A 14638-nucleotide genomic window follows, 5' to 3' on the forward strand; every position below is an offset into this window, starting at 1 on the left:
TACATTATTTCATTTTCAACATTGGGATATTTACACCCATTTTAACTTGCCTTTACTTTAGGAGCATCTTCATCAGAGGTTGTGTAACACTGCAAGCTCCATGTTGAGAAATGACATTGTGTTGCTCAGTGCCAAACCTAACCCAAACCCAAACACAAACAGCAGGTCGAAATGATATTTCAAAGATCATGATGAGGCCTGATGAGTGTTCTTTAAGCGACTGATTTATTATCATTCCAAATCCATGTCTTTTTTTCAGTAAACTCAAATAGCATGCGATGCAATGTAAATGACTAATACTAATCTCTGCTTTCCCATTGGACGTGCAGTCTCTGGTTGATCATGAGTGGTTTGCAGTGGTGTCTGGCGAGGCCCTGCTTCATTTGTCCTCCAGTTGCCGCAACAAGAAAGCCAGAAAATGAGGACCTTAACGGGATAGTACATCAGATTTTGGTAAAAAACCTTTTATACCCTGACCATTTAAGAGCAATGCCATTTTATAAAAACAAACTTTCTTAATGATTTATTTGTGGAGTGCGGTAAAGCATTTGATCAAAATTTACTTTGGAAGCGATCGCATAATCACGGCTTAATCAGCCTCTGAAATCAGAGTTTTTCTTGGGAACATATCTTTCTTATGTGTATGTGGCAAAATTATTTTGCGTTATTGACCCTTTTGACTTTGATTCATTGGTAAAAAAAAAATTGGCTGCAGTTTCTTTTGACTTAATGTGGGTACGTTGCTCACTTAGTGTCCTGATTCTCAGCAAGATAGCCGGAGGCAATTAACTTCAACAATTTGACTTTATACAAGAATTTCTGAGTGAAAATCAAGAAAATCCAATTATATCATCAGTGTCTATGGCTCCAAATATAGGTGCAGACAGACCACAAAGGTTTAAACAGAGGTGTAACAATTTCACCTGTGAGACGGCTGGAAAATTGAATCGTAAGACAGAAACTAGAAAACTAAGTGGCCTACAGAGGAATAATGGATCTAAAATGATAGTGTTGGCAGTGTGGCAAAATATTTACTGTAAATAGTCAAAAATATGTGTGTTGCTTAGCTGTAAGTGGGAAGCCTGAGTACACTGAAAGAGCCTGACAAGTTTTCTGACGATAGCTGAAAACGTTAGGGTGTTCATTTCTTCAGAAATCTATCTGGGGGTTTGAGGGGGCCTGTTTCTCAGTTCCAGCTTACCCAAACGCAGAAAAGAGCTTACTGCCTGTCTTTTCTTTTCAGTCTTTCAACTCTAAAACTGCATCGTTCTACTCAGATCATTAGGAGGAGGCTTTGACTGAATACTGGTGTGCAGTAAACAATGGAGACCATACATTTATGGTTTGAAAGCAGAATGAGCCAACCACTGAAGTTTGGCTTAAAGTATATTATTTAAGAATCCTTTCATAAACTAAGCTGGTGTGTGACGCAGTTTTCCAAAAACAGCTGCCTGCTCAGAGGGTGAATCTGGAGACACACTAAACCAGAGCTTTAACTTTTGAGGATAAAGAGTTTGTTGTAGTATTTTCACATCACAATCCTGCATTATAAATCAAATCGGCTCAGCGGTTACAACTCAAACTATTCTAAATGAGTAGTTATCAAACACTATATCAGTGAAAACATCTGGCCTGTTGGAAGCATACTTTATGTAAGAGTGTGATAATCATTAGGCTATAATGTCTCTTAATAACATGGTGAAATTGCTGTGGCGCGTTAAAGATTCTTAGCTGTAAATCATCAATGAAAGTGATTATCTGATTCTGACTTTTTGCGTAAATTCAAACTGCCTTAATACATAAAGGTTCATACATGCCACTTAATGGGTCAATATAAGAGATTTAACCTTTTAATTGTTGCTGATGATTTGAAACAGCATTTTTCTTCTCCAGTAGACCTAAATGCAGATAAGAAGTCTTGACTGTGGGACAAGATCAATTTGTGAAACACTACTAAGATCTGTTGTTTTCTTTCTTTGACCGACTAGAACGTGAACTCTTTGGAATTCTGTGTTTTTCCACATTCTTAAAGCTCCTCCTACAACTCTCACATATTTTTCATTGACATGTTCACCATTTTTCAGTCCCAGCATTGAGCTGTCATAACATGTTGTGCCTGCAACAATTCATTTCCCTTTATCAACACCACATTTCCCAAGTCCTGCAATTTTTTATTTGCATATTTCTCTAAACCACAATTGAGCATTATTCATCCTGAGCATGCTGATCATGTCCATATATTCTCCTGTCCTGACAGGCTGGAGGAACGAGACCAGTTTGTATGTCTGCAGCTTCACCTTGACATCAGATCCTCTGTGTATATGCTCCTTCCAGTGCTCTAAGTCTGTCTTGATCCATTAGACACACGGAACTTACCACAATTACTGTAATTCTCTTTTATCTCATTTCCTGTTAGTGTGTTTGTAGTCACAGTTGGCATCCAGCCAATAGAGCCAAGACTAAGCATATTTTTGGTTGAGCCATTGCTTCGTTTGTTTGTCATTGTTCCCTCTTACATTTTTTGTTGTTTTCACATCACATTTTTAGATAAATGATCACATAAATGAATGAGTCATTTTTCCTCTACACACAAACACGTATTCACTTCAGTAGAATAGCTCAAATGAAACTGTTATTACCTATAATTCAACGGTGTAGAAATGGAAAGCAAAAATAAAATACAGTGTACATGTAAAAAAAACTTAAATTCGATGATTCAAAAATTCTTGAAAGTACGCTTCCTTGTATCTTAGGACTTAGAGTGAGTGTTCTTGTCATTGTTATTTAATGCAACAGAAATTTCCAAACACAAAACACACGCCTTTTCTCATGGAGATTTGCGCAAGTTAAATTCCATACAGCTTGTTCTGATCAGCTTTCTGTTGGGTACCAGTAAATGATTTGGTCCCCTGCTGAGTTTCCAACAGGAAACGCTGACTTTTATTATATTTACAAAATAATTAAAAGTTCCATGTGGTTTTCTGCTGTCGTCCTCAGTGAGCAGAGCAGAGTGACCAGGCTAGGGTTAATATTAGCAGCACTTTGTTCCCTCCTCCTGACGTGCACTGCGCACTCACACATTCTTACACACACAAACTTTCCCTGCTGAAGCCAGCAGAGAGGCAGAGAGACAGCGAGCCAGCTGTTGTTCGCTCAGAGCTGGGTCTTTTCTCCCTGTCCGTGAGCTCCACTGGCCTCATCAATCCATGGGACTCCAGATCTGGCCACCAAGCAAACCATCACTGTCCTCTATGGCCTGCCTTGATGTGGAGACCCCTTCCATCTGCAGGGGTAAATTCAAATCAGGTGCTTCTTCTTTCTATAACGTATTGTACCTATAATTTCTTCCTTGTATTCCTGTTGTGTTTAAGACATTATAACCCAAACGTTATTTTTACCTTTGCTTTCAGCAGGGCGCTGAAAGTATAATCCTTACAAGAAACTAAACTTTCACAAAAGAAAAATGTAAAATCAGTTTCCATTTCTTGTGTTTTTATTAACACTCTTTGGAACGCAATATTTTGTCTTCTGTCACATGATATAAGCATGACTATTTCTGCACACAATGAGCGTCTTTCAATTTAAGTGTAATAGTCATATATGCCGCAGATCAAGATTCTGGTCATTATTTGCATATTTTAATCTTCCTTGTTTGCATTCAAGAGCAGCAAATGACTTTGCTTAGATTAGGCCTTAAGTAATAAAACACATCAGAGCAGGGCTGTTACTTGTTACTGGTGTTTAGCTTCTATGCTAGATTGTGGTTCAGCTATAAAACCTGTGAGGCAAATATTTGTTTATCACTGAAGGTTTTGTGGTGCCTCACCTACATGTAGAGATGCAATCTGTGTGATAGTGTCCAAAATTTGGTTGCACTGTTGTTAGAGGATGAATCATGCTCAAACTACAATAGTTTGTTATACTAAACATAAGCAAGAGCTCAACCTGATATATCATGATATCATGGCAAATGTGTACATGTGACACTCAAATTCATGAATAAATATTTAGGACATAACAATGTCTGTATGCCACTTTGTCACAGAGTTGGAAGACACACCCACCCTCACAGGGAGGAGAACAAATGTGTTTTCTCACCCCTTTGAATGTGTTCTTACTTTATGTTATTTTGATTTTGACAAGAAATATTACCAATCAGCACAATTTCAGTCGTATGAAAGACTAGCTTGATTTCCCAATCATATGATGAGTTGAACAGATGTATCCTCTCTCCTTCCCATTAAAAGGATTTGATTTGTAGTGCTGAAATGTGGGTGGGATAACATTAGGTTTTAGTTTGGAAACATTTCAAACCAGAAGTCGATTGCTTACCTGTCAACACTAACTGTCTTTCTTTGTTGGTTGAAATATGTTTTTAAATCATCTGTGGTCAACGAGAACTGATTGAATCATCTTGTCTTTATTTCTTTTTACAATATGATACAAAATATTTCAGTTCAATTGAAGCCAAGTAGACAATTGAGTAAAACTAATACATTCTAATTATTCATGCCTTACTCTGTCTATGATTATAAATTCCTGAATCTTTGCTAAAATATTTAGAGTCTTTGGTATTTATAACAGTAAAGTCAACATAACTCAGCATCAGTCTGTTTCTAGACTAAATTCAGCTTGGTCCAGCCAGCACCAGATTTTTTCTTGAACAGTTTAATAAAAAAAAGAAAAGAAAAAGTCAAAGTCAAATAAAAAGACTGATGGAGACCTCCAGGGATGATTTGCTGAGAACAACATGAGTCTGAGATTAGAGATTACATCAGTAGACAAGGATTCCAGCAGAGCTCCCTCTCTGTGTTTCTCCATAACCTCTGTTTATGCTTTGCTGGTGAGCAGGAGTACGGAGCCAGTTTGCATCACAGAAAGGTTAGCCAGGGTTCAGGCAGAACATAAGATGACACAAAGTGATGAGGAGGACCCCGGGCATGAGCTGTACCCCCATAGTGATGTTCAAATTAAACCCTGCATTCTCTCCTGGTGCTGGACGGCAGCTTTTGGTGTTATTGTTATGTTATGTAGTATGCACTCAGAAATTTTCTTGCTACTGGCATTTTCTCCAAGTTGCATTGGATGTAAATATTGAGACAAACCGATGGCGGCTTTTTATAATCTCCAGGTATAATCATTCGTGGGCAAACCATAACCCCCCATGGCCTGAGTTTGTCATAGTAAGCACAGCGGGCGGAGCAGGCACACTATGTTCTCTGTTCTGGAGTTGATGGGCTGTGAGAGTAGACTCAGCCTTCCACCCTTTGCCTCAGCTCTTGTCACTCTGCGTTCCCTTGCCCACCAGTCGAAGCCCATGGACATCCCTTTGACTCTACATACAACTAGAGATCCCACCCCCTTAACTAACCCCAAATTTCATGGTTCCCAGGCCTTGTTCTCACAGCTGCCCAGTTTATTTTTGCTCCAGTGAGTCACAGAGGCCTGTTCAGACGCAGCGCCTTTCCCAGGAGAGTTGAGCAGGTCTGCATTTGTGTGTGAGTGGGAGCTGTTTTCCCCCAAGCCCCTGGGTAAATCTAGCTAAGCTTGCTTTGCTTCTTTGCAGTGGTGACGATAAGGGGCTCTTGTACCTCATGCCACTTTCTCACTCGTCACCGTCACCTATAGCCTTGTCCTCAAACTCTTTTTTTCTTTTACTGCACTGGCCTGTGTTAGTGTACTGAAACAACATGTCCACGCTCACTTGTTTATAAATGTTTAAACTGGGATCTTACTACAGTTTACATTTTTGGGAAAATAACACAGAGGGCCATCCGAGTACTGTATGTGGTGCTCAGATGCAAGACTCAACATTTTTTTTCTGGAAGATAGTCATGCCTTTGATGTTTCACAGAAACATAACTGATCACTGCTCATCCATCCAAAACGAGATTAGGTTTTAAAAACAATTTATTAAATGGACACGACTGACTTGACTAAAACCAGTTTTGCTCAGTTTTCGTGACAGCTGTCCTGACATTAATCCCTCTTTTTCATGTTTGCATTCTGCTCTGTAGTTACCTTTTTCTCAGAGCATTTGCAACCTACAAGGATTTTTCCTCTCTTTAGGGGGGCTCTTGGTCAATCATGCTGTTTGGGGTAAATTGTGGTACCCCTGACAACCCCAGCAAGCCATACAGGAAGTGGATAGAATGTCTGTGGTGGTGAGCAGTGGTGGCAGACTTAAGCAGCGCTTACTGTTAGACCTTCAGAGATGCATATTGGTTGAGAAATGATCAATATTTTTGCTTTGTTTGAAGTCCTGCAGGTTTCATAGTTTTAATGGTTGTGGGGTAACTCAGCTAAGTTGGTTCTGAATGGTAAATGTTTAACTCTGATCTCTGTGTCTCTGCTCTCTCATAGTTCTCCAGCTCTGTCTGCAGCAGAGGAGAACTCGGGAGCAGCTTGTGGAGCAAGGTATCATGCCGCGTGAGTATTTATATTATAAGTACAACTCTTATACATTTCTCCTCATAGATTTGATTAATTGGTTGTTATTGTAGAAATGACAAAAAACAAAAATAAACCAATGATAAAACTGATAATACAAAAATATAAATCATACCCTTTTTTTTCATTCATATCTGCACTGCCTCTGCACATTTATTGAAGACATTTATTGAACGGCAGTAGTTAAGTCATTGTAATCATAATCATGATGAAAAAATATTCTCAGATCTGCAAATGCAAGCTGTTCTTTAACATCGTCCTTTGATGTGGCAAAAGTGGATCAGACTCAGTTCCTTAACTCCCTTCCTAGCGTGAACATTTTGTTTAAGAGTAAAGCAACTAAAGGACAAGCTTAAACTGTGACAAAATCCTGCTGACATCTGTGAAAAAAGTGTCAGAAAGTGACATATGTCCTCGTCTTCTCCTGCTCTGTGCTGAGAAGCCTCGTGTGGACATGTTTTCTGCTCTTCTCCGGCTCCACAAAGCCACATGAGTCAGTTTCTGGGATGGCAGAGGAGGTCACCCGCTCCCTACGTGGCCTGGCCAAGCGTACCTTGCACACAAACCTCCCAGGACATTCTCCACAACAGCACTCTGTTGCTGCTACAGTTATAGGCTCATGATAGGTATGCAGTGAACTTAAAGTAATAAGCAGGAATGTTTTGCTTTGCTCCTCTGACACACTCCTTGGAGCGCCCCCCCCGGCTGGTGTGTCCTTAAACTAAACAAGGCCATTATATCAAAGGTGACTAGTTTGTGAGCCAGACCTCAACTAAAGCAGAGTGAGTGTATTCTGAGTGATCAAAGAGTAAGTCACTGCACTGAACAATCTCTTTGTTTGAGTCAGTAGACCTGGTGCTTCCTGTTTAAATCCCATGAGCTCCTGTTTTTGAATGCAACTTTCATACAGACCATCAAAGCAAAAATGCGACTATGATAACATGAAATATAGACTGCTATTGAGTTGTTGTTAATATTCAGCATAAGTATATTACAACTGTTTCAATTAAGTTAATTATTATGTTGATTTATAAATTGGAAAACAAATAATCTAATTTCTTTTTTTCGATCCTCCTTCAAGCAAATTTATGTTTGCAACTCTATAATGTGCATTTTTCGTGTGTTTGATTTCATACTGTGTCTGAATGTCAAAATAGATGATTGTGTCTTTCTTGTATGTTTGAGTAAACAATTTGACAACCTTAAACTGTCTCTCAAATACCAAAAATCTGTTAAAAGGAGAATATGTTGTGGAAAATGTGTGTATTTGGTATAAGTATGTACTGGTTTTAGCATATTTGCTACTGTGGCTTGCTGTGTCAATGCCCTTTCACCCCAAAAAAACGAGAAGAAGGATGTAAATGATTAAGTTTTAAGTTTTCTTGAAAAAAAAAAGAAAAATAACTATAAACGTATTTATCTTTTCCCAGCTCTAAAAACACCAACTACCTTTCATGAGAAGATTCGCAACCTGGAGAGAGCCAGGGTAAGTTTTCAACCTTACAGCCAACCAAGAATGTCTTAATCTACCTCCAAATGATGTCCCCATAATATTTAGCTGAAGACTGGGATATTATTTAAAATTATATTATTATTATTTAATATTTAACAGACTGGGAACTTCTTAAAGCACAAACTCTGCAGCAGGCCGCAGCGCTCCGAACTGGTCCGTTTGCACATCCTAAAAGGTAATCCTCCTGTGTGTTCTTAGTGGGTGATAGTGTCTTGATAAGTGAGATGAGTAAGATACTTATTCATATATCTGCACTAATTGTTTAGCAACCTATAATCACATAAATGTTTTTGTGGCTGAGGTCTGGCTGAGCCTGCTATGAGTCACAGTGACAAACCAGTCCAGAGACAGACTGATACTGGCCAGATCATAGGTGAACATCATCTTTGTGTTTATCAGAAACACAGGCGGAGCCCTCCCTGCAGGCCACACAGATGAGGCTGAAGAGAGCCAGACTGGCTGATGATCTCAATGAGAAAATTGCCCAGCGGCCTGGACCTATGGAGCTAGTTGAGAAGAAAATCCTGCCTGTTGACTCTGGTGTTGAAGACCTCGAAAATGGTAGATGTTCATCAGCTTTACTCATCATTTCAAAACTAACAGTGATAACTCAATCCAGCACAGCAATGCATCAGGCACAGTTTCATCCAGGATTACTTTGATTACACTTTAGTTCATGACAAAGGTCTGATGTTTGAAGTTTGATGGAGGGCAACAACAGATGGTAGGAACAGGTAACTAAGCTGCACTTAGAGCTAATCAGCAAATGTTAGATGCTAACGCACAAAGTTAAAATGTTGCAAAGACAAAATATCAAATCTCTTTATGTCAGTGGAGCCAAAAGTCAGTCTTACAGTTGCTTCATTTCTCATTTCTTTTTATCCTTGAAATACCTAATAACACATGCTTTGTTGTTACTGATGCTGGTCCTGCAGGCAGTAAGGCAGATCATTGTAAGACACCACATCCCTCAGATGTTTATAACTTCGATGAGGACAGCAGTGATGCATTATCGCCCCAACATCCTGCCAGCCAAGAATCTCCCTGCTCCACACTGGCCTCCCCACAGGAGTGTGGAGGAACTGAGGTCACTTACACTTCCCCTAACTTGAGCACCCCTTCACAGGTACATCAATGCCTCGAAGCAGTTCATTTGTAGAAGTGGCCTTCTTGGATGAAGCAGTTTTAAAATGAGCATGTTGTGAAGTTTTGTGTTATACTAATTCAGTTAATCATGTCCTTTTTATAGGGGAAAATTACGATTTTGTTCCATAATTAGACTTTATCTACTATTTGCACACACACTGTACAAACTTTCTTCATTTTCTGAGTGTCTCACAACGCACTGTTTGGTTATGTTATTCCAGCTGAGGCGCCTTTCTTTCATGGAATGATAGTCAACAGACGTTGCAGCTTTACTGTACTAAATGAGTGGATTATGTGATTCCTGATCTCTCTCTTTGTTTTTCTCAGCACTCCTCAACACTCAGCTCACAGTCTACATCAGATGGAGTCAACCTCATTACCACCACCAAGCAACAGAGCAACCAGCAGGCACATCAGCCCAACAGCTCTCTGGTGCCCAGCACTTCATTGGGGCCAGTTCTTATGAAGGTTGTTGTTTTGTTTTTATCTGTGCCAAGTTTTGGCCTAAGACAATTTTAAAGTTTTCTTAAACCTAAAGAAAGAATATATATATGTCTTTTTCTGAAGATGAGTGAATTTACTTCTTGACCGGCTCTAATGACTCTGACCTCTGGTACTGAGATCTCTGTCTCTGAGTAATTCACTGTGTGATTTGTGTCTTTGCTTGTTTCCTTTGGAAATGTGATAAGAGATACAATGTCAACGTCTGTTTTTTGTCATACTGAAAGTCATATTGATTTAGATGTTGATGAAGAGTCAGCTTTCAGCCAAGTCAAATGCAGGTCAAAGAGCGGCCGAGTCATAAACTTATTTTACACATACAGGGACTTACATTTGTGCCAGCCATTTATCTTCCAGAAGGGTCAAATAACAGACTGGCCTTCCTCATTCAGGCTCCATAAAACGTAAGCCAAAAATAAAGAACAGGAGTAAAGCAATAACTCACATATTTATCATAATCCAGTTACACTCTGAGCATGAAATAAACTCTCCCTCCTTTGGAATATGATAGGGGCATGAATTTGACAAACTAAAGGCTTCATGCTTATTTAATCTAGCCTGAGTTTCTGGTTTTGCAGCTACAGTCGAACCTGATGCCAAGCCATTTCCCTGTATACTACATCCTGTAATTGCAGGTGGTAAAACAATAAGGCTCATATTTCCACTACCCGTTTCCTTATCCTGTCGTTCTCATCGGGTGTCAGAACAATGTTCCACCGTAATGCTTAAAGCTATAAAAAAAGACGGTATCAGTTCCAAGTCTTGCAGTGTTGGCATTGGCAATGCAAACTGTATTCCCCAATAAACTGGACAGAGCTCACTAACAGGGATTGAATATCCTCCAGATGGTTTTCTCCAGCTTTACATGCTACTTTTCTCTGATGTGCTCTGCAGCAAAGTTTGGCTAAGCTACCCGCTGACAAAAGCCGCAGCAAAAAGAGCAAAGAGACCAAGCCTCGGGTGAAAAAGTTGAAGTACCATCAGTACATTCCCCCCGACCAGAAGCAAGACCTCAGTGAAGTTTCAATGGACTCCTCTTATGCCCGTCTCCTTCAGCAACAGCAGCAGTTCTTGCAGCTCCAGATCCTAAGCCAGCAACAGCAGTACAACTTCCAGGCCGTCGTACCTACCACCCACAAGTATGACAACAGTCGCCAACACAAGCTTTCCTCAATCACAGAGATTTTATTTCTCATCCACATTGCTATGATCACCCAACAGTGTAAATGTTACTTTCTTTGAGAGATTACTGTCCAGATTTAGCTTTTCAACAGATCCAATCAGCACGTAGTTATTTTTTCTATAACTGTGTAGCGACAGCTGCTTTCAGTCTCAATTACTTCGCATTTCCTGCCCTGAGCTTCCTACAGAGGCATCTGATTGTGAAAAATGGATGAATGATTCTCTCTTACATCTCCACTCCCTTTTCTTCTCGTCTTAAAACAACAGATCGACGACTGAGGCACAAACCAGCTGTTCAGCTGTTGTTCTGAGAGGAAACAGTCCGTCTGCCCCTGTGCAATTCCACCACACTCAGACAACCAGCAAACCTGATCACTTACCAGCTAATCTGGATGAGATGAAGGTAACATATTGCTACCTGTGAACCTGTGTCTTATTATGTCAACTGGATGAATGCTGCAGAAGTGAACAGTTTTGAGAGGGGATTTATAATTTCTTATCTTTACAGGTTGCTGAGCTGAAAATGGAACTAAAACTCCGGTCTTTGCCTGTTTCTGGGACTAAGACAGATTTAATAGAGAGACTAAAGATATTTCAGGAGGGGGCTAACATCCAAAGTGTTGGTGTCATGGAGAAAGCGGCCTCACAGTCCGAAAATATAAAGTTAACACCTCCTGTTTCCATTATAGCTTCCAAAGTGTCCACTCTGGGAATTGAAGACAATAATATAATAGACAGTCCAGCAAAATTTATTTCAAATACTCCAAATCATGCCGCTCCGTGCATTAGCCCTTCACATAAAGCACCACATGAGGAGTGTCACACAGAGACAAAGTCCAATGAGAAGGACTCTGAAAGGGACAAGCGTCTGCATGAGAAGGAGCGTCAGATTAAGGAGCTGATGAGGAAGCTGGAGCAGGAGCAGAGGCTGGTGGAGAAACTGAAGATGCAACTAGAGGTGGAGAAAAGAAGTCAGCAGGCAGATTCTCTGCCACAACTTAATCCCCTGGTTGCGATTCAGGTTAAAGAAGAAAACGGCACCCTGTCAAACTGCAGCTCTCCTCGTCTGCCAGTGTTGGTGAAACAGGAAGACTCTGCAGATCAGAAACAGTTCACCATCAGTCATCAGACCGTCACATCGCCTGAAACGCTGCAGTCTGTCCAGCCTGGAGTTCAGATCCTTCTGCCCATATCCCTTCCTGCCTCAACAGTCACTGTGGAGCTCCCTGCCAAAGGCATTGAATTACATACTTCTGTTAGCAGCACAGCTCCAGGTCACATCCAGACCTCTGGACAGATGCCACAGAAAATAGAGGTCTCAACAGCATTACAGCAAGCGTGCAGCACGCAACCCCAGCAAAAGGTAAGAAAACTTAACTGCGTGCACAAACTGATTCAGTCTGTCTCCTTATTTGTCATCACTATCAGCAGTGACTTTGAGGTGGTTATGTATCCCTTGTACAAACTTATGTTATGTGAAATATGTTTTCATCTGGAATCATAAATTCTGTTTCATGTAATGTAAATACAAAGTAAGTTTCCCTCCCATACATTTTTTGTTGTTAAAAACCCACATTTTTAATAGCACTGCTTAATATATCACGTCACATTTAACAATCATTTTCTGTGCTCTATGGGTAATGTGTCTTGTGTGTTGCCACAGTAATAACTCCCTTTAACTGAGTGATGAAATCTTTTCCTATTTGCATCAAAAGAAGTGAAAACATGGCTATGTGGAGCAGGCGGTGAGTGAGGGTTGACCAAACTGCCCTCGCTGCCCTCTGTCAATCCTCAGCTGTGAGCCCAACAAGCAGCCGATCAAATACAGCATTCATGAGTTAGACTGCACAGCACTGCAACTACACCAGCAACATGTAGAATCTAAGGACCCAAAGCAAGTGATCCAAAGCAGCCTTCTTTTCAGTCTCTAAAATTCATAGCTTCACCTCTGTTTCACTTCCTCTAAAGTGACTTCCACAGTGAATCTTTTACCATTCGCTACTTTTCTCTGTGTGAGCTGTAGGTAAAAGCATCTTACTTTACCTCACCTCATTTTCTCTGCAGACGTGGAGTATGGATGCCAAGGTACAAAGCTTACTAAACACATTCCCGGCGAGTGGATGTGCCACAGGAGCCTCCTCTAACCAAGCTGTCCCACAGGGACCTGGAAAAAAGGTAGAGGACAATTCCAGTGTCTCGTCAGTTTTTCTGCAAATCCCTTTGGAATTACTATTTCCCCAGTGTTTACTGACTTATCTGTCAGCAGTGTTCACATGATGGTTTGTATCAGATGCTTCCTGTTTTTATTTAGTTCATGGGATTGTTGTCTTTTTCTGTTAAACAGTCTCCCTGTTCCAGCCAGCCCCCTGTGATTTTGCCGCAGACAAAATTCACAAACCATGTGTCTAAGAGTAAAGACCCACCCCGCTATGAGGATGCAGTTAAACAGACACGCAGCATATTGGCAGCTCCTCAGGTGAAGCTTTAATAAAGATCAAAGTATATTCTTTCAAAATTTCTTTATTTAAACAATTCTCTTTTTTTTTTTCTTTCTTTGCAGGGTCCTACTGGATCTAACCAGCAGATGGATGACCTGTTTGATGTGCTGATCGAGAGCGGTGGTGAGGAATATTGCATTCATTTTGGCACCAGTAACTTGGAAGATAAAGCACTAAGGATGTTTTTACTCTCTTTATATGTGCTATTGTTTTTTCAGAGATCTCACCTTTCATCAGGCAGGATCCTCCCAGCCTGGACAAACCTCTCCCTGTGACAGCCAATGTAACCACCCTTCCCATCAACACAGCTTTGTCCCGCCCGCCACGATTAGTACAAGTGGGCCAGCTGCCTTCTGCAACACTCAACCCAGCCAACAGCTTGGCAGCCCTGACCTCGGACAACCAGCTGGAAACTCTTTTGGACGGCACGCTTGTCACTGACATTGAGCCACAGGAACTGAAACTGATGGAAGACTTAATCTCACCTGTGGTCACTATGGAGGTGGACTTCAATGAAAGCACGCCACCTTCTGCTCTGAACCTCCAAAACGCCTCCTTGGAAAATATGGATTGGCTGGACCTTACTCTTTCTGTGCCAGCAGAGGGGGTTAACCCTTTGGATTTGTCAATGCCAGTGGGCGTCTTCTCCTCTGAATTCCTGGACTCTCATGAGCTTCATTTAAACTGGGACTGAGTCCTATAAAGGTCAATTCTTACATGTACAAGGCAATTTCATTCCAATTTAATTTCTGTTTCCACGAGACAATAAGAGTTGTTGGGCATTTTAGTGGCTCCGTTCCGCTTTTTTGGCTAAATAAATCAGCTCGATAACAAACTGGTCGTGAAATGTCAGTATCGTTGCTGAAGGGCTCACTTTGAGGTCTTTATACACCTTGATTGTCAATGGAGACACAATTTTGTAAATTAAGAGGTACTGGTGCTTGCAGGTTGAGCTAAAAGTGGAAGTTACTTTAAATATTTTATTTCAAGTTATGTCCTATCAGTCTTTTCACATGTTATTGATTTCTCTTTGTCTTCCAGTCTCAGTGAATATGGAACATGGCTCTCAACATGGTGTCAGTAGGCAGGGCAGAAAAAAACACTGGAAATAGCTAAGGGCTGTTAGGTTGTTTACTGCCATGCCTTGGCATGATTATCACTATAATAACAGATTCCAAACCCACATGGCCACATGTACCTGTTGTGTATGCAAACCGTGCAGCATAAATCAGATGTTCTGAAGATGGAGTGCAATTCTGAGAGGCTCAACAGCACAAGGCACAGCACCACTGACCAATTCAGCCCGTTTGTATAACAAAATTCTCCATAAACATGTTTTCATCTATCA

General features: G+C 40.7%; 1 protein-coding gene across 2 annotated transcripts; it reads left to right on the forward strand.

Moving 5' to 3' along the window:
* Positions 1-3118: 3118 nt before the first annotated feature.
* mrtfbb (myocardin related transcription factor Bb) lies at positions 3119-14125 on the forward strand. 2 transcript variants are annotated; one of them, XM_075453700.1, is made up of 14 exons: positions 3119-3306; positions 6364-6429; positions 7881-7936; positions 8063-8138; positions 8363-8524; positions 8899-9089; positions 9437-9577; positions 10505-10749; positions 11060-11195; positions 11301-12155; positions 12857-12967; positions 13137-13268; positions 13353-13413; positions 13509-14125. In XM_075453700.1, the coding sequence occupies exons 1-14, from the start codon at positions 3207-3209 to the stop codon at positions 13982-13984; spliced, it is 2808 nt and encodes a 935-aa protein (XP_075309815.1). In that variant the 5' UTR covers positions 3119-3206; the 3' UTR covers positions 13985-14125. The 2 variants fall into 2 exon arrangements, with proteins under 2 accessions (XP_075309815.1, XP_075309816.1); XM_075453701.1 differs by having other exon boundaries at positions 3119-3291.
* Positions 14126-14638: the final 513 nt, after the last annotated feature.

Source organism: Odontesthes bonariensis, chromosome 21 (genome assembly GCF_027942865.1).
Source record: "Odontesthes bonariensis isolate fOdoBon6 chromosome 21, fOdoBon6.hap1, whole genome shotgun sequence".
Taxonomy (NCBI): domain Eukaryota; kingdom Metazoa; phylum Chordata; class Actinopteri; order Atheriniformes; family Atherinopsidae; genus Odontesthes; species Odontesthes bonariensis.

Coding starts and splice junctions, on each gene's coding strand:
- mrtfbb (XM_075453700.1), top strand. CDS start 3,207: ATGGGACTCCAGATCTGGCCACCAAGCAAACCATCACTGTCCTCTATG. Junction 8,525..8,898: donor TGTTGAAGACCTCGAAAATG/GTAGATGTTCAT, acceptor CTGGTCCTGCAG/GCAGTAAGGCAGATCATTGT. Junction 13,269..13,352: donor GCATATTGGCAGCTCCTCAG/GTGAAGCTTTAA, acceptor CTTTCTTTGCAG/GGTCCTACTGGATCTAACCA.